General features: G+C 36.7%; 1 protein-coding gene across 1 annotated transcript in view; it reads right to left on the minus strand.

Moving 5' to 3' along the window:
* Positions 1-20,521, minus strand: part of LOC131672130 (protein ERGIC-53) — a 558,437-nt gene that overhangs the window by 224,364 nt on the left and 313,552 nt on the right. The window contains exon 6 of the mRNA XM_058949141.1: positions 5,617-5,788. Coding sequence (XP_058805124.1) covers positions 5,617-5,788 — 172 coding nt within the window. The remainder of the gene's footprint in view (positions 1-5,616; positions 5,789-20,521) is intronic.

Genomic DNA, 20,521 nt, shown 5'->3' on the forward strand with positions numbered 1-20,521 from the left:
GACAACTGTTTGAGAAATCGAAGTTTAAAAAACGAATAAATTCTTCCGAAGACGAGAGCGCGGAAGAATCATATTATAAATCGCTCAATTTTGAAATAGTATCGCGAGGCGCCGAAAACACGGAGTATCACAACACAACCCTCATTCAATACATAACAAAAATTTTGATGACACAATAAGGGCAGTATACAACGATAAAAGAAACGATTGCAAGAAGGAAAAAAAGAACTTTATACCTAATAAAAATGATATGAGTATTGCAATTAAAAAAATCACATAATGAATGATTGCCCAAAATAGAAACTCTTAGGGAATTCGTTAAAGAAAAAAATATCGTTTCATGTTGTAAAAAATCAGAATCGGATGATAGTAAAGTAATACCGCAAACGATCGAAAACGCTGACGAGAGTAAACAACTCTATGAACTAAGACAACTAATTCAGCAAGTCAGCTCGAAACAGTAGTTGAAATATTGGAAATCTTAATAATTCTCACAATCAAAGTTAAATAATTGTCACTTTCCTTAAAACTCATTATGTATAAATAGAAACAGAAAATTTATCTGAATCAAAGATCAGAGGTAGCTGCGTATTTAATTAAGACAGAAAATTTACTCCAATTTGATTCAATACCGAACCCTTTTTCCGCTATCAGTTTAACGCCACTTGTCGATAATGACGCTCAAATAAATATTATAAAAAATAGTCACGTACCTTTAAACGTAATAATAATCACAAAGAATATTTCATTATCAGGAATTACAGACAAAACTTTGGAAACATTGGCTTAATAAAACTAAACATTAACGGGCTGTTATTGATTTTTTTTGTTATACCGGTAGAATTTTCTATTTCTTATGATGTAATTATAGGTGTATCAATTCTAAAAACAAATAATCTAAGACTAGACAAAGGGCATTTAGAAATAAATAAAAGTAAAATAAAATTAAAACCCTCATCGGCAAAGAGCAATAAAAAAGCCTTTTTGACTGAATATAAAAAAAAACTAGCGTCAAGGGTTTCTGAAAAAAAAGAGTTTTTATGAAAAATGTTACAAGAAATTAATTAAGAAAACAATTAGAAAATCAAAACACAAAACATCAACAGCAACCACAATACTTTTGATAACGCGCGCACAAACATTATTAAAAGTGAAATTGACACACAACTACGAGGGTGGTCCGATAAGTACTTAGCCTCATCGCCCGATGGCGCCAATCTCGCAAAAGAAATATTCTATCACGTAGTACAACCTTCTCGATGGTTACTATCAAGATTTCAGCCAGATCGGAGTTGTAGTTTATTTTTGAGAGCGCGTGAAAGCAAGTGTGTCCGTTGATTTTTGAAAAATAGAAAAAGAGCAGTATCGGTCGGTGATTCGATTCTTGTTTTTGGAAGGGAAATCGCGCAGCGAAATCAAAAAGCGCTTGGATGCTGTGTACGGTGACTCTTCTCCTTCAATGGCGATCGTCAAAAATTGATTTAACGAGTTTCAACGTGGTCGCACGTCGGTTTTTGAAGAGCCACGTCCAGGTGCTCCGAAAACGGCTACCACGGAGGATAACGAGACAAAAATTCACGATCTCGTATTGGCAGATCGACGATTGAAGGTGCGCGAGATAGCTAAGATCGTAGACATCTCAAAAGACCGCGTGGGTTATGTCCTGCATGAAATTTTGGGCATGAGAAAGCTATCGGCGTGATGGGTGCCGCGTTTGCTCACTCCGGACAACAAGCGCAACCGTGAGACAACTTCAGAGCAATGTCTGACGCTGTTTAAGCGCAATCCGAAGGAGTTTCCGCGTCGTTTCGTGACAGTCGACGAAACATGGATCCACTGGTATACACCAGAGACCAAGGAACAGTCGAAACAGTGGACTTTATCCGGTGAAAGTGCTCCGAAGAAGGCGAAGACTGACCCATCGGCCGGAAAGGTGATGGCCAACATTTCCTGAGATTCACAAAGTGTGATCTACATCGACTACCTGGAGAGAGGCAAAACGGGCACAGGGCTGTACTATGCCGAATTATTGGGCCGATTCGACGTCTAATAGCAGAAGAAACGGCCCCATTTAGCGAAGAAAAAAGTGCTCTTCCACCATGACAACGCACCGGCTAACACCTCCGCCGTCGCCATGGCCAAATTGGTCGAATTAGTCTACCAACTGCTGCCCCATTCACCGTATTCTCCAGATTTAGCCCCGTGCGACTTCTTTTTGTTTCCAAACTTGAAAAAGTCACTCGCCGGGTAGGAATTTGAGTCGAATGAGGAGGTAATCGCTGCCACGGAAGCCTACTTTTCAGACCTCGAGGAAACGTATTTTCCAGACGGGTGAAAGAAGTTGGAGCATCGCTGGGCCAAGTGTATCGAACTCAAAGGAGACTATGTTGAAAAATAAAACGCTACTTTTCCAAAATTTTCGTTTTTCTTTTGTAGGCTAAGTACTTATCGGACCACCCTCGTATACGTTTTTCTAACAATTTTCCTTTTAGTAAAAAAGTCTGACAAAATGATTATGTAATAAGCTATAATATAGATAACTGTCTGTCCACAAATTCTTTCTAAGAATCAGTCTGTCAATGTTCCGAATGTAGTTGTTACGTAATGGAATATAAAATGTACATACACCTTGATTTGGTAATCTATCATAATTAAGTGTTATGGAATTAAAAATTATCTGTTCGGAATAAAACATTAAGTTCTCCAACAAGTAATGGACCTTGGCGAAAAATTGCGTAGGCTAATAATCGATGAACTTTGTGATGACTTGTTTTTAAACAGTTGATTCGCCTTGTGCAACTGATAAATAGCCAAATTCCATTTAATTTAGGGTATTGTAAACCGGGTGCTTCATATATAGTAACTTTTTCAATTTTTCATTGGTGCTCTTTATTCCAAGAAAAATTTACGTTTCTGTGTAAAAGAATAGTGAGTGGTTTTGTAATTTTTGCGAAATTGTTGATAAAACGTCTGTAATAATTACACGAGCCGATGAATTCTCTAACGTTTTTTATAGTTTTCGGTGTAGCAAAGGCTTTGAGCGCTTGAAGTTTCTTTATATCTGGTTTGATACCGGCTTTGCTTATAATGTGGCCGAAGAAATTTACTTCTTTCTTTAGCTAATTGCATTTTTGCAATTTGAGTTTTAAGTCAGCTTTTTGCAATTTTTGCGCTATTTCGTAAAAACGTTTGTTTTGTTTCGTACACTTTTTCTCTGAACACAATTATATCATCGATAAAGACAAAACAAGTTCTACCTATGAGGCTCTTAAGTACGGTATTATGTATTCTTTGAAAGGACCTATGTGAGTTAACAAGACCGAAATGTAAAATAAGAAACTCGAATCTGCCCAGTTGGTCTATGGTAAATGCTGTTTTGAAAATATCTTTAGGCTGCATCTTTACCTGATGAAAACCGGATTTTAAGTCAGCAATGTGATAAAATTTTGCTTTGTCTAGTTGATCAAACATTTCCGGTATTAAATACGGGTAGCGACAGTTTTTTCATTTAATTTGCTATAATCTATCACTAATCGCCATCTCGGTTTTCTACCGGCTAAACTTATCTTTTTTACTACCCATGTTGGTGCGTTGAAAGCGTTTTTTGAATTTTTCACCAACTTATTAGAAATTAATTTTTTTACTTCTTCAATAACGATGTTCCGTAATTTGTGTGGTAAGAAAAATTGTTTAACGTATACTGGTTTATCGTCTGTCAAGTTAATTTCATGTTGTTCCATTTTACAAGTCCCTGATTCATTTCTTTCCACCTAAAATATATCCTTAATTTTTTCAATGAATTCCTTTGTTATTTTCGAAATCGTTTCCGCTCAAATCTTTTAGATTTATGTTTTCAAATACTTTGTCTTTGTGACTCGAATTACTGTTTTCTTGTGTGTAATCTTCACTAATGGAATTTGTGTTACCTGCGTGTAAAATCACGTTATTATTGATATTGAAGTTCGTATTTTTAATTAATTTAATAATGCTTGGAAAATTTTCTATATCAAAAGAAAATTAATTGAAAGTTTTTTTCGTCTATATCATTTTTATTTTCTATTGGAAAATGTATATCTGTATTTTCTTTTAATGTTGTTATGAATTCTTTGTAATCGTAGTTTATCACATCATCCGGGACGTTTGAGAACAATAGTTCTTCTTTTGTTTCATTCCAATTTTTATTTGTATTTTTTGTCTCTATACTACCTTTTAAAATTACAGTTGTCCCGGGAGTTTATGCTAGGTCATGTACGAGGGTGGTCCGATAAGTATTTAGCCTACAAAAGAAAAACGAAAATTTTGGAAAAGTGGCGTTTTATTTTTCAACATAGTCTCCCTTTAGTTCGATACACTTGGCCCAGCGATGCTCCAACTTCTTTAACCCGTCTGAAAAATACGTTTCCTCGAGGTCTGAAAAGTAGGCTTCCGTGGCAGCGATTACCTCCTCATTCGACTCAAATTCCTACCCGGCGAGTGACTTTTTCAAGTTTGGAAACAAAAAGAAGTCGCACGGGGCTAAATCTGGAGAATACGGTGGATGGGTTCGTAGCCTAATTCGACCAATTTGGCCATGGCGACGGCGGAGGTGTGAGCCGGTGCGTTGTCATGGTGGAAGAGCACTTTTTTCTTCGCCAAATGGGGCCGTTTTTTTCTGCAATTCGACGTCGAATCGGCCCAATAATTCGGCATAGTACAGCCCTGTGCCCGTTTTGCCCCTCTCCAGGTAGTCGATGTAGATCACACCTTGTGAATCCCAGGAAACGGTGGCCATCACCTTTCCGGCCGATGGGTCAGTCTTCGTCTTCTTCGGAGCACTTTCGCCGGATAAAGTCCACTGTTTCGACTGTTCCTTGGTCTTTGGTGTATACCAGTGGATCCATGTTTCGTCGACTGTCACGAAACGACGCAGAAACTCCTTCGGATTGCGCTTAAACAGCGTCAGACAGTGCTCTGAAGTTGTCTCACGGTTGCGCTTGTTGTCCGGAGTGAGCAAACGCGGCACCCATCACGCCGATAGCTTTCTCATGCCCAAAATTTTATACAGGACATAACCCTTGCGGTCTTTTGAGATGTCTATGATCTTAGCTATCTCGCGCTCCTTCAATCGTCGATCTGCCAATACGAGATCTATGAATTTTTGTCTCGTCATCCTCCGTGGTAGCCGTTTTTGGAGCATCTGGACGTGGCTCTTCAAAAACCGACGTGCGACCACGTTGAAACTCGTTAAATAAATTTTTGACGGTCGCCATCGAAGGAGAAGAGTCACCGTACACAGCATCCAAGCGCTTTTTGATTTCGCGGCGCGATTTCCCTTCCAAAAACAAGAAACGAATCACCGACCGATACTGCTCTTTTTCTATTTTTCAAAAATCAACGGACACACTTGCTTTCACACGCTCTCAAAAATAAACTATAACTCCAATCCGGCTGAAATCTTGACAGTAACCATCGAGAAGGTGATAGAATATTTCTTTTGCGAGAGTGGCGCCATTGGACGGTGAGGCTAAGTACTTATCGGACCACCCTCGTATTTTTTTATCAAAGGACAAACCTTAATCGAAAACAACATCAAATAATGATAAAAAAATGTTATTAAAATTTTTAATGTAAACGTACCTTCGATATTCTTCCTTCTGTTTTTCCAGCTTTATTTGATAATTTTTGTATTCTTCACTAATTTTATCTTCTACTTCATTTGAGACCATATGCTGTTTCAAATTGGATTCACTTGAAGGATGCAGTGATTTTACTAAAAAGTGTAACACATCATGATCGTCAGCTAATCCTCCTGAATAAAAGATTTAATTTGAATATTTTTTTTTAAATTTATATCAACACTATTTAAAAAATCAATTTAACAAATACAAAATTTGTAAATTTATTGAAATTTTTAATTCTTTAATTTGTAATTATTTATCATAAATAAACTGTCGCGAAATTTTGTTGATAGATAACTGTAGTGACATACAAGGTTATTCATTTTAATGAACCTAGTGAGTTTTCTTAGAAACTATGGGAGTTAGCGAAAAACGATTCAGATGAAAGTGGCTCAATTTTGTGGGGGATATATCTCTATGATCTTGCCTTTGACTTTGGTGGTCGTGTTTCAGATCATTTCAAGATCAACTGTTTGTTTAAATAGGAACACTTATTTTCGATCATGAATTCGAAAAGGGCGGGAAGTTTTACGTTCAGATGAGGTATTGCGTGATCCACAAGGTCATATAGAGGTCAGCTTTCTTTTTCTAATCATTCCACCCGAATGCTCGAGCAAGGGTAAGGTTCAGCGAAAAATATTTTAGACCAAGGTTGCTTAACTTTAAGGGGGACTTACCCCCATGACCTTGCCCCTAACCATGGTGATCATGTTCAAGGTCAACTTTGTTGACAGGTTAAGTTTGCTATTTTATATTTTTCTTATTGAAGATTTCTATGTAGATAATTTTTTTTAACGTAACCAATCGAAAAATCAGATAATAATTTTCGATCTAGCTGTCTCTACACACATGTAAACCGTACTGACTTGCTACAAATTGGTTACAATAAGAATCTTACTAAATTAGAAAAGAATAGAAGAATTGGAAAATTCTTGTTTCTTTTTCCCTTTTTCGTTTTAGTAAAAGTTTTACCCGCTGAAGATAAAACTGGCCATCCTCTTCCACCGGACACACATAAAGGTAGTGCCTTGCGGCCTCACGACATAGATCTGCTGAGAGGGTGAAGTTAACGTTTGCTGCCCTCAAGTAAAAAAATCGAAACACACATAGTCGATTTCCACAAGGATGGCGATAATTTCATCTATTTATCTATTTGCATGTGCGCTTGGTGAGTAAAGGAGTGACGGTTTTAGAGAGAGAGAGAGAGAGGGCTCAAATTCCGAGTTCCAATCGCTTACTCCATTACTCCTCTCAACCACGTTGCAATTAACGTCTTAAAACTAGTACATTCACTGTTCGTATTACTGTTAAATTTGTACGCTTCGATATACTCAATGGGTTTCATTTTTCATAAATACTTCGGCTGGGCTCCGGTCGCCGCAGCATCGTAGGGAAGCTGTTGGGTTTTCCCCATTTTACGACTAGAGGCCGATGGTAGATTTTCCTCACTTTATAACCAGAGGCCGATAATGAATTTTTCCCACTTTAGGCTACAAGCGCTTAGACGCGGGCTGTTGTTGTAAGCAAGGGACAGTCGTTTTTACTGTCACTCATTTATCAGCAATTATGAGCCACGCACTTCCTTCCAAAAAACATCCACAACATCCTCTCCTCATAAAAAATTAATCAGATTTTTTACTCTCGGTTGAAAACAATTTTATCAATTTATGTACGGGGCAAACTAATGTAGTTTTCCCGATGTGAAGTTTTACAGAGCGTATAATTTCGTCTGATTGGTTCTCGTACGTTTCAATGATAATTCCCTTTCGCCATATATATCGTGGTGTTTTTGATGATCTAAAATCAGCACAATATCTTCTATCTTCTATGGAGTCATCGGTTTATGCCATTTTCTCTGCGTGATCACTGTTAGTAAATATTCGTGTAACTATCGCTTCCAGAAGACTTGTGATAAATTTTGCGCGATTTCAAACGTACAACTCGGGTTTGTTATTTTGTGTACATAAGGCATGCTTCCGGATTAGCCGGAGGACCGACCTATTAAAAAATGGTTAAGATAGGGTTAGAAGTACTTCTTCGGTGGTTACTTGATCATTTAATAGATGATCAAGGGATACTTTTACGCCGCCCACTAACCTTTCTCAAGCTCCCCCCCATATGGGGCGTATCGGGTGGGTTGAAAGTCCAAGAAAACCTATTCGCTTCGCGTATTCTTTTAACTTTCCAGTGTCTAATTTATCCATTGCTACTTTTAATTCTTTGCTTGCCTTGACGAAATTAGTACCGTTATCGTAAAAGATCTTCTCAGGAAAACGTCGTCGGGCTGCTAATCTTTGTATTGCCATGATTTTTGAGCTTGTACTTAAAGTCCTTGTCAGTTCAAGGTATACAGCCTAAGTGGTCATGCACGTAAATAACACTCCCTATCTTTTTTCTCGTCGCCTGTCTATTTTGACAAAAATTGGACTGAAATAGTCTATACCTCAGTTAATAAAAGGGAAGTTTTGATATATGACGCGGTATTCAAGCAGGTTGGCCATTTGTGGATTTTCCGGCTGCCCGTGTCTGACTCGGCATGTTACACAGCGTTTCGCGTACCATCTTAATCTCGTGCGCAAGCCTATGATATGAAATTGTTGCCGCAATTTATTCACTACTGTCTCGTTGTTCGCGTAATAGTATAACTTATGATAATGCTCGATAAGAGCTTGCGTTGCGTAATGGCTCGCATTTAAGATGATGGGCGTATTTTCGAAAATTTTTAACTGAGAGTCTGGTTTATGGGTGTGAAAAATAAAAAATTCGCCTAACGCTTCCCTTTGCGTGCTGATCCCTTCATCGTCTATATGTGGTCGCAGACAAATCAATTTACTACCTTGTGGAAGCTCTTTGCCTTTTTTCAGAACTTCAAACTCTTTTGAAAAACAGGCAGCTTATATCAAGCGGTACCAACCCTTTTCCGCGTTCATAAAGCTTGGTATGATTGTCCTTTCTCTTCAAGCACGCTCGTTACGGTCTCACTTCGCTTCATTTGTACTTCATATCTGCAAATTTTGAAAAAGTTTTCCACGATTTCGGCCACGTTCATGAGCCTATTCCAAAGTTCAGTACCGATATTGGGTGGATTTTCCCATGATCTAGATCTGCTAATGAATAACGCACCTATAAATTCTTTTTGAATTCTGAATTCTCAGTCGTATTCTGGCAGTCAGTGAGTTAGGACACATTATTTGAGCTCTCTTACTGCTGTTACTTTCATTGTGAGTAATCTGTTGAGATCTATGTTGCTTCGCAGTGATTCATTTGTGCTGAATTGACTTTATTACATAAGTGACTGAATTGCTTAGTGACTTGCTTCTTTAACCTGTAGAGTGCCGGGATTTGAGAAATTTCAAAAGCCCCGTTTTTCTATAAAAAAGTGAGCTTGGGCCATGCACAAAAGACTAAACTAAGGCCAAATTTTTCGCAGATCGGGGCATGACGCCTCCAGGCGTTATGCCGGCCCAGTACGGTAATGCGCATGGTAATTTTCATCTTCTTCATTAAAAACGTTTAAAAGATTTCTCAAGCCTCAAAAATATTTAGCTAGCGGTTTTTGGTGTTGATGAATACGATTCTGCAATCAAACCTACAAAATTCCAAATGGCGGATCCAATATGGCCGCCTTTTTAAATGATAGTGTTTCAAATAATCTTTTAAATATTATCAAGGATGGAAAATACTCAGTGGTTTTTCTAATCTCAGGAACGATAGCAATTATGGAATCAATTATGAAATTTAAAATGGTGGAATCAACTTGAACTAAAATTGATTTTTGTCTCTGATTATACTGGAAATAAGCCACATAAATTTTCACAAGCTTCATTTTCTACTATTATCCGCTAATTATTTCTTCAATGCGAGCCCGACCTCAGCATTACCCAGAATCAACAACGTGGGCGTGTCGAACATCTGTCTCCATGTGATTTTTTTTCATTTTTTGTTATTCTTTTTCCTTTTTTCCATCTTTTTTAGTTTTTTTATATTCTTTTATTTTTTATTTTTTTTATTTTTTATGTTTTTTAGTATTTTTTTCTATTTATAGATTTATTTATAAATAAAGTAAATCATTTTTAATGTGATATACACAAAAACAAGGGATAATGCAATAGGAAATGGAACATTTGTGACATTCGAATCTAGTCTCTGATCTTTCTTTGTTTATGTTACACAAGCGGCATTGCCCTTTCTTTTCAGTAAATACAGATAAAGTGCATAGACACAAGACACGTAGGTATTGCCCAATTTAGTATCGGTTCATCTTTCAAACCAAAAATCGATAAAACAATTTATTTTATAAAATTCAGAAATGATAATCTAGCATTTTTCATATTATATAAATCATGAGAACTTACTAGAGCCATATCGAGTAAGTGAAAAAAAAATTTTTTATACTACTTGATTGATTTTGTGAATGATAGCTGCTTGTCAGTGAGATCTATTTCTCCAATATTCTTATGATAATCGATAATGGAAGAAAGTTTTATTTTATCTTCTTTTGTAAGATAGTCTTTTTTGCCAGTTTTTACAATCTCTAACTCATGCACAGATGTTATCACGTATACCTCTTCTTTATCCTGCCACTATAGCACCATCCAAACTATATATGAGCTATTTCAACTTTGCCTTTTTTGAGTTTCTCATTCAAGGCAGGTAGCCCTTATCTATTTTTTCTAATTGTCTCACATAATCCAGTGTCATGCTCATGTGAAAATTCCATCAAAATCGCAGAGGAATACCAATTATCGACGTATAAAATATGGCCTTTTCGAAAATCATTTCCACAACATCGCCTGAAACGCCTAGTTCAAAGGAATCACATTCTGTATTCGGACTCGTATAAACGATCAAATTTAAAATTATTTCGGTTTACCAATCTACAAGCATGTACATTTTTTTACCGAACCGATGGCGTTTCAGTGGTAAATATTGCTTGAAAGACAATCGCCCTTTCTACGGAACAAGGTTTTTATCAATACAAAGTTTTTGTCCTGGATCTAAAATATTTGAAAATTCATTTTTCAGATGAACAATAACATTTTTTATTTTTTTAGAGGAGAATTGGATGGAATCTCATTATTTTGTAAAACCAAAAAACTCAATAACTGACATCAGTGATTATGAGTCATCATTTGAGGGAATAGAGGAGTTAATAAAATCGGGAAAGTACTCAAATAATATTGAAGGCATCCTTTTTTGACGTGTTCCATTAGAATTGAAAGGGCAACAAATTTTAGAAGCTCTTTGCTCTCTCAATCTTCCCATTCCTTCATACGAGGTCTGTCCGGAAAGTATCAGGCCTACCTTTATATTTTCGTGCTAGCGTTATTCTTTATCATCTGGTGGGTGGCATCCTTCAAAGTAATCCCCACTTGATTGAATAACACGGTTCCATCGATGTTTCCACTTTTCAAAATAGTCCTGGAACTCACTTTTAGGAATAGCCTTAAGTACACTCGTCGCATTGTTTTCAACCGTTGTTTTGTCATCGAATCGATGTCCGTTGAGTGGTTTTTTTAGTTTTGGAAACAGCCAAAAGTCACAAGGTGCTATGTCGGGACTGTATGAAAGTTATCGAAGCAATGCGATATTGTGTTTGCTCAAAAACTACTGCACAAGATTGGATGAATGCGTGGCGCATTATCGTGATGGAGGAGCCAGTCACCACTTACCCAAAAGTGCGGCCGTTTTCTTCTTACTGCATCACGAAAACGTTTCAAAATTTGAACGTAGTGTTCTTTATTGATTGTCTGATCTGTTAGTGCATATTCGTGATGTACAACACCTTCACAATCGAAAAAAACAATCAACATTGACTTAACATTGCTCCGACAATGACGTGCTTTTTTTGGTCTTGACGATTCAGAATGCTTCCACTGTGAAGAGTGTTGTTTTGTTTCAGGATCATAACCATAAACCCATAATTCATCACCTGTGATAACTTTTCTAAGCACATGATCATCATTATTGACCATTTCCAGATTGTCCAGAGCGATTTCTAAGCGAATGTTCTTCTGCTCTGCTGTGAGCAACTTTGGGATGAATTTCGCACACACGCGTTTCATTCCTAAATTTTCGATTGAAATTTCAGCAATAATAGTTTTTGGTATCTGAAGGTCGTCTTCTAGTTCTCGCACAGTTATACGACGATCTTATTCGATTACAAGTCGCACCCGCTCAATATTATCTGCGGTTTTTGTCGTCGAAGGTCGGCCAGAACGAAAATCACTATCGACAGAAGTGCGACCATCCTTGAACCGTTTATACCACTCTTTTATTCGTGCTTTGCTCATACACTCGCCTCCAAAGGCCTTTTGCATCATTTGAGTTTAATGATAATTAATGATAATTAATGATAATTAATCATCACCTAATCGTTTCCGAACTCGTTTTTCCGAATTGAAAGTAAAATTTGATGCAAATTCGTTGATCTTGTTTTTCAGTCATTTTTGACGATATCAAAATCCGACGAACGCGAAAAAGGCACCGTAAACAAAGACACGTTGCGCATGAACTATACGTCCGGCAGGTGTCAGTAAGTAACCAATGGATTCGTGAGGCTTTACTGTTGACGTTTCTGTCCGGTAGAGGTTGCTCGAACACTATGGCGCGAAGATATAAACGTAGGCCCGATACTTTCCGGACAAACCTCGTATTTACAAGCTTTGATTGAAGGTCTTGATGATAATAACGATTGGTTTCCTCACAAATAAAGTCAAGAAAAAAATTATCGGAAAATCATTGGAAATAATAAATAGGATCATTTCCACTTAGTCCAATATCTTCTTTCATACCAGAGCGTGAAACGAATGGTTTTCATAGAGGAAAAAAAATAATTGTCCCGAAATATGTTCAGACCTGGAATATAATCAATATCATCAGGATCTATCTCGATAATTTCCTCATCAGAATCTACTTCCCATTCAGATTCAAACTTTCCACTACTATTAACCATTTTCATGAATAGAAAATTCAAACAATGACAATCGAAAAGACCGCGTACATATCCAATATAAGATTGGGTAAAAAATTCGAAAATGTAATTATCTAATATACTATATGTATTTTTAAAATTTTCCACCTGAATATCTCAGAAACCGTAGTGCGGATTAAAAATTGGCGAAATACGTATTCAATGAATTTGAGGAAAGCCAAAAAATACATGACTAGTTTTCTACCCAAAGTGGACACACTGCCTATATTGGGGTCAACTTCAATTTTTTGAAGGGAACTCTAATTTTTTATTTTCATAGCGTGTTCCACATGGAAAAAGAATGAACTTTTTTCCCCCACCTCAATATTTCGAGTTATTATTGCATGAAAATTAGAATTCTTTTGAGAATTTTTTTGTGAAATTTCCAACTCAATATTTCAGAAATCGTTAAAAACAGCCAATGATCCTGAAACAAAGATTGAACCGATTGTTTCCGGGATTTCTAAGATATTGAGTTGGAAATTTCGCAAAAAACTACAATTTACGATTCCAAATTTCCCGCACTAATAACTCGAAATATTAAGGGAGGGTAGAAAAATTTTTTCTAGAAAAGTTAATTTTTTCCGCCCAGAATATGTTGCGAAAATAAAAAATTAGATTTCCATTCAAAAAAATCAAGTTGATCCAAATATAGGCAGTGTGCCCACTTTGGGTAGAAAACTAGTTATATAATTTTTCGCCCCCTCAAATTCATGGAATACGTATTTTGCCAGATTTTCAGTCCGCGCCGCGGTTCCGAGGTATTCAGGTGGAAACTTTAAAAAAAATTTATTTAAAAAAAACACATGGTATAGTATCCGCCATATTACTTCCGCCACTTTAAATTTTCATTTTAATGACAGAATCGATTTCAGAGACCTAAATAACCCTTAAGGACCTACTTAGTTGTGCTTGATTAATGAAAAAACATATGACCCCTACCGGCGTCATCCCGGTCCTCTAAAGGTTAACTTATTCAGCATGTCTTTATCGTCTGAACAAGATTCTTTAGAAGTCAGATATTTTTCCTGACCATCTAGAGGTCCAACTAATACTCTGGATACCACTCAATCTCCAGAATGTAAGTCATATTTTCATCGTTGTTGTGCAAATAAAACATCTAAATTGTCCAATGGATCCTTCAAAAAGTGTTGTGAGAATACTGATAATGCTAGATCGGTATCATCGTCTTTATCCGACACTTCTCTCGTTATATCTAATACAGTATTAGGAGATATTCCCATGAAGCAAACCCGACCTAATACCCTCAGTTTTCAACAAGTGATTCGATTTCTCACTCCGAGCAGATTTCTTCATTCTTGATTACTTGGGATAATATGCGTAAGTATTTCGATGCGAAATTTGATAACTTAGTGGAGTAATCTAATAATTTGATAGCTAGATCTGACATGATTAAAGCTAAAATCGTCGCTCTCCAGCATGCCTCTTGCCAAAGTATTTCATCCCCAATTGAATCTCTTAGTTCTGCCTTCAGTGATTAATCTGCTCGTATTGACAATATGGATGTTAGAGTTTCTTTTGTTGAGAATTCTCTGAAAATATTACCAGCTACTATTGACAAAGGAACTATTGCTGAATTACACGACCAACGTAGAAAAGAACGTAATTGTATTATATACAATTTTCCAGATGCCCTTCTTCATCTATAAATACTGCAAAATTTGTTTCTCATCTATCTAAAGCCAACTTCGATACCTCACAGATAAATACCATTCGTCTTGGTAAGAAAGTTAGTGATAAAGTGAGGCCGCTCAAAGTAATTCTTAAATCTGCAGATTATGCAGATTGGTTGTTTCACAATGCTTCAAAACTATTTAGTTCTTACCGTAATCTTGAATGTGGTTCTGATAGAACATTAAACAACGTGAGTAACTTCGTCATAGAATCTCTGAGCTTAATGCTAGATCGTAGGCTGGTGAGAGGCCTTAAGAGAGCTTCAGCTCCGATTTATTAATGGAGTTTTCAAGATTATTGATTCATAAAACAAGAAAAGGCAGCTAATAAATCCTCTCATCTTTTAATATATTATGAGAATATTGGCAGTTTCAAAAAGAAAATAGAACAATTTATTAATAATGTACTCATTAACTCACAACGTTATTATATTATAATTCTCACTGAATCCTGGCTTGATAGTTCAGTAAATCATGTAGGTTACAAGTGTATTAGAAACGATTGTAATATCATTTTAAAATAAATTTTAAGATGGGTTAATATTCGTATAAATTGATTTAATATTTGTAAAAATTTAATTAAATAACTTGATTGGAATATTCTGAATCAATTAAAATTTTTGCAATTTCATCTAAGAAATTTCTTTTATTCAAAATTCATGTAAACATCAACCTTGACTGTCAATACTGTCACATAAGTCTCTTTACTAATTGCTATATTGCTATATGCATCTATATTATTACTAGTTTTCATACTTGTAGCAGAAAGACTCAACTCGCTGACAGAAACCAAGCAAAAGGAAATTTATAGATGAGTAAGTACGTCTCAAGATCTTTGTATAAATGATTAGCATATACATATATATAGCTTATTAATTTTTATACCTTTATTTTAATGATCAAATTTGTTCAGATTATTTAATTCTTTGGAATTGTAAGTTAGTTTAGGTAAAATAAAGTGATTATACAATAGACAAATTAATTAATTTCATCAAGTTTTTTATTAAGAATGACAGGCTTGGAAATATTTTACTGGTATAGCTCTATTATAAGTACAAGGGATGCTACTTATATTTATGGCCTAGGTGACAGTAATTGTTGCCAGCCGGCATTGAATGTTTCCAATCAAAAATTTGAAATTTTTTACCATAACCTTCTTCAGAACATTTTGTTCTTTAAGTGCAATTTGTGTTGTTCACAGTAACTTCAAAAATCCACCTGGGGAAAAAAATGGAATTAACTCGTGTACACTTTCATTCTATTATTTTTCATAACTATCGACATAGATTATGAAGACAAAAGTGTAGCGATTAACTTAATTCTTTCTACAGTGCTAATTCATCATCCTATAGCAATGAAAAAAACTGCTATAACGATTCATTGTTCGATCCAGGACGAATTCCGTGAAGATCATCAAAAATCGGTTAATGTACCATAAAATATCGATGCTGTACAGGAACTGATAAAACAAGATGTGTTATATTTGCGATAAAGACATTTTTGAGCTTCAGTATGACTATGAGTAGCATCAATAAGATATTACATGTACATTTAGCCATAAAAAAAGATTTTCGTGTTGGATCCCATATAACCTGTCATACGCTTAATATAAGGTGTAACAGGCTGTCGCTTAGTCGATAATCTCCTAAAAGTGCCCGTATTTCAACTATACGAAGCCTTGTTATCTATGCGCTTGATGCGCATTAACCTACCTTACCTCGGAGTGCGCCTGCGCAGAGTCTCTTCAAAGTTCCGAGTTGGGTTCCCCCAACTTGCCACTTGGCGGCGCTGTCGCTCTTGCTAGTAGCGCTCGTGCGGCCGCCGCTGGAACTCAAGTCGTCGGTTCGCCTCTACCTATATTAGCGAGCTCCGTGCTACGCTACCGGCGAATTCGAACGAAATGTAAACAAGGCTGGGCGCGACCTCCGGACAAAGGATTAAACACAATAACGGAAACTCGTTTAAATGGAAAACCACGAATGATTTATTTAATAAAATCAATTACACGGAGGGTATGCCGAGAGTCTCACGCACGCACGCGTGAATGACAACACGCTAATCGAGAGAGAGAGAAAAGAAAACCGCGATTATCGCGAACTACCTACTCGCTCGCAACAACAAATTCTTCGCGCTCGCTGCGCGGATTCGCACGCCAAATTGTTACAACAATTAGAAAGGGGGAAGGTGCACCTACCGCGATACCGCTGAGGATACGGTGGCCAACCGTATCCAAATGACAAGTGGCTGAGACGCCGCTTCGTTTGTCGCTGCACCGCCTCGATCGCTGTTGTTGTTGTTGTCGCTACTGCTGTTGCTGCTGTTGTTGCTATTGTTACTGTTGATGCTGCTGCTGCTGCAGTTGCTGCTACCAACGCACCCACGCACTCAGTACCGCAATATCACCGGCAACAACGAAAGTTCGGAAGGCACGGTAACAGGTTAGGCGCACAGACTGACTGAGTAGCACAGTCATACTGCCGGTTGCTACCTCCCCTCCCGGTCAATGCCCCTTACGCGCTCTCTCTCTCGCGAACCGAGCGCGGCTACTTACATTTAGCCGCTCGTTAACCTCGCGCGAGTCACACGATTTTCGGCAATCGTTGCAAAGGCTAATATCAATTGGTGCAAATAAATGTTGAAAAAAAACGGTCAAGATACATTAAAAGTTGTGTATAATACTCGTATTTACAAAGGTGACAAATCATAGATATATGCATATGAGGTTAAAATAAATCAGCAATTGACGGTATAGGTCTTCCAAGATGAACCAAATTCAACGAAAGTTGTTCACGGAAAAAGCACATCGAAGCAAATGATTGCCTATTTTTTGGCATTACCCGTCATGTGGCAATAGCATTAGAGCAGCGCAATTCGGTTAATTCTCAATGTTATACAATCATTTGTTGGCTGGAAATCATCAGAGAAATTTGAAAAAAGCAGAACAGGCGTATCATCCTTCATCATCACAATCGAATCTCTTACACATCCGCTCAATTCAAGAAATTTTGACCAGCCAAAATATCAAATTGATGTGTTATCCGCCGTACAGCTCTGCTTTGGCATTCACTGATTTCTATTTCTTGTTGTAATTTAAAATAAATTGCATACAAAGGTGTATTAATCTATGATTAATAATACAAAAGAAACAACTTATAAATTCAATTTTGGTAGCATTGAAAAATATAAGTATTAATTGGCAACTCATTGACATGTGAAATTGTATTAATAAACCTTTTCTGGGAATAATTTTCAAATATCTTGAAAAAAAGTTCATGTAAAATTGTGATAGATAGTTTTGGAATACATGTCGTTATATCAGATATACAGGGTGGACCATTTTAATCGAAGCACCCAGAAATCTTTTTCCAGGTAAGGATGCGTGAAACATGTTTCAGACAAAAGTTGCTGGACTCCGAGGGGGACATAATCGGGTGACCTTGACTCTGACCTTGAGGGTAATTTTCAAGGTCATCCGAAGGTCAACTTTGTTTTTTTAAATAGAAACCCCCATTTTTGACCTCGGATTCAGAAAGAGCGGAAAATTCTACGTTTAGATGACCTACTATACGTGGGGTCTGGGTGACCACCAAGGTCGCCCCCAACATCACATAAAGTTCAATGTTATTTTTTTCTTAATCTTTCCACCTAACTAACCTAAGGTTGGTATGGTTTAGAGAAAAATGATTTAGACAAAAGTTATTGCATTTTGAGAGGGGCATCTTGTGGTGACCTTAACTTCGACCTTGAGGGTCATTTTCAAGGTCATTTGAAGGTCAAATTTGTTTCTACTTTTCTATTAGTAGAAACAGTAGTAGTAATTTCTACAATACTTGTTTTGGGAGTGTCTTGGATAGTGTAAATAAATCACACCAAAGTGTACAGTACACAAATTGATCTTATTTATCATGAAAAAATTATCATATTTATTATCTTTTTTATTAATAATCAATCAGGAATCACAAAGCATTGTGAAGAAATCTTAATAATTACAAAAAATGTCGTTTCAAAATAATGTTACTCAAGTTAGAATTACGAACGGGTTTATGAAAAAGCTTACAACAAAAAAACCCTTACAGGAATGATCACCTAGATACTACATGTGTTATGTTTCAAGAACGTCGAATTCTTTGTTGTTTCCGAATCCGTGATAAAAAGGTAGGCTTTTCCGAGAAACAGAAAGTTGACCTTCAAATGACCTTGATAATGACCCTCAAGGTCGAAGTTAAGGTCACCACAAGATGCCCCTCTCAAAATGCAATAACTTTTGTCTACATCATTTTTCTCTAAACCATACCAACCTTAGGTTAGTTAGGTGGAAAGATTAAGAAAAAAATAATATTGAAGTTTACGTGATGTTGGGGGCGACCTTGGTGGTCACCCAGACCCCACGTATAATAGGTCATCTAAACGTAGAATTTTCCGCTCTTTCTGAATCCGAGGTCAAAAATGGGGGTTTCTATTTAAAAAAACAAAGTTGACCTTCGGATGACCTTGAAAATTACCCTCAGAGTCAAGGTCACCCGATTATGTCCCCCTTGGAGTCCAGCAACTTTTGTCTGAAACATGTTTCACGCATCCTTACCTGGAAAAAGATTTCTGGGTGCTTCGATTAAAATGGTCCACCCTCTATTATTAGAATGATTATTATTTTTTATTTATAAAAACGCTTACAATTACCAATTTAGAACATGAATAATCATGTAAATACTTACATTAATATTAAAATACCGTTATAAAAGTTAAAATTGGAAGCAAACTTACTCCATTTCAGTCTTCAAAAAACGTAGTGATAAGCGTAATATTTTGAATTAAATATTAATTTTTATTATTAATATTAATAATTAAATATTAATTATTATTAATTTTTTTCTCAATTGCAAAGCTAAATGTTCTTTCTAAACTATTTGATTACCTTGTCTCCGTCATATTAATACCTTTTCTTCTCCGAGTTATTGATCCCACACAACATGGATTTGTTCCGAATCTTTCTACAATTACAAATCTTACTGAATTTCTTGAATTTGTAATAGATGCTTTTGATTCGGATACCCAAGTCGATGAAATATATACAGATTTAAGTAATGCTTTTGACTGCGTTATTTATTCTCTTCTCTATACTAAACTGTCCTTTTATGGTATTCATGGTTCTCTACTCTCATGATATCTATTTTATTTATTAAATCGTAAATATTCTGTTAAATTCCAACACTTTATATCATATTCATATATCACTTTTTCTGGTATTCTTCAAAGTTCACATCTGGGTCCACTATTTTTCATAGTCTTCATAATGATTTAATAACTAAGATTTAATATTTTAAGATTTCTTTCCATGGTGAAGTTGCCAAAACTGTTTAAAACTGTTGTCACTTCTATGGATGCTGTGAGCTTCGATTAGATTATAATTATTTCTTTCAATAGCGTTTTAACAATGGTCATTCTCTTAATATCTCCAAATGTGTTATCTCCCGGGAAAAAGAATGATCTTTTTCCCGATCTAAAAATTCTCTTGTTTTTATTTGTTCTTTCAACAATTCTAGGATTAGTCGTGTCTTCGATATTAAAGACCTAGGTATCATTTTTTATTCAACACTCACTTTTGTATCTCATGTTAGCTATTCCTGTCTCTGGACATCTAGAACCCTATTCTATATTTTCAAAAATGATCGTGATTTGCAACGCCCGGGTACATTGATAACTTTATATTATGTCTTTGTTCATTCTAAACTTACTTATGCTTCGGTAGTTTGGGCACCACGTTATGGAGTCTACTTATCAAGACTAGAGATTATCCAACATCGCTTCATACGCTATCTTACTAATAGATTTGGTAATAGAATGAATAAGTTCGGTCATGACTATTCAGATGGACTATTCCACATGGACCGTGAGCATCGGTTCAGCGTCAGTAGCTCCCGGGGCTCTCTTCTCCTGAGCCGGCGCCGGGAGCACTGCGGGGAACTCCTGTCCCTTGTCCACCCGCAGCAAGGCCTTTCCGTAGGCCCTCTGACGCCGAGCCATCTCTGCCCTATCCCCGAGCAGTTCTTCTGCACCCTGGCGGCTCATGAAGCGTCTCAGGTGCTCCTTCACCTGAGACTGGAGCTCTTGAGCCAACCGCCAGGCACTCTCCACCTCGTTGATCCCCAGACATACGTGTCTGAAGTCGAGGAGGAGAGTAGGCTGCTCCGGGATGCGGG

Source organism: Phymastichus coffea, unplaced genomic scaffold (genome assembly GCF_024137745.1).
Source record: "Phymastichus coffea isolate CEN01 unplaced genomic scaffold, Cenicafe_Pcof_1.1 PCOF00011, whole genome shotgun sequence".
Lineage (NCBI taxonomy): Eukaryota > Metazoa > Arthropoda > Insecta > Hymenoptera > Eulophidae > Phymastichus > Phymastichus coffea.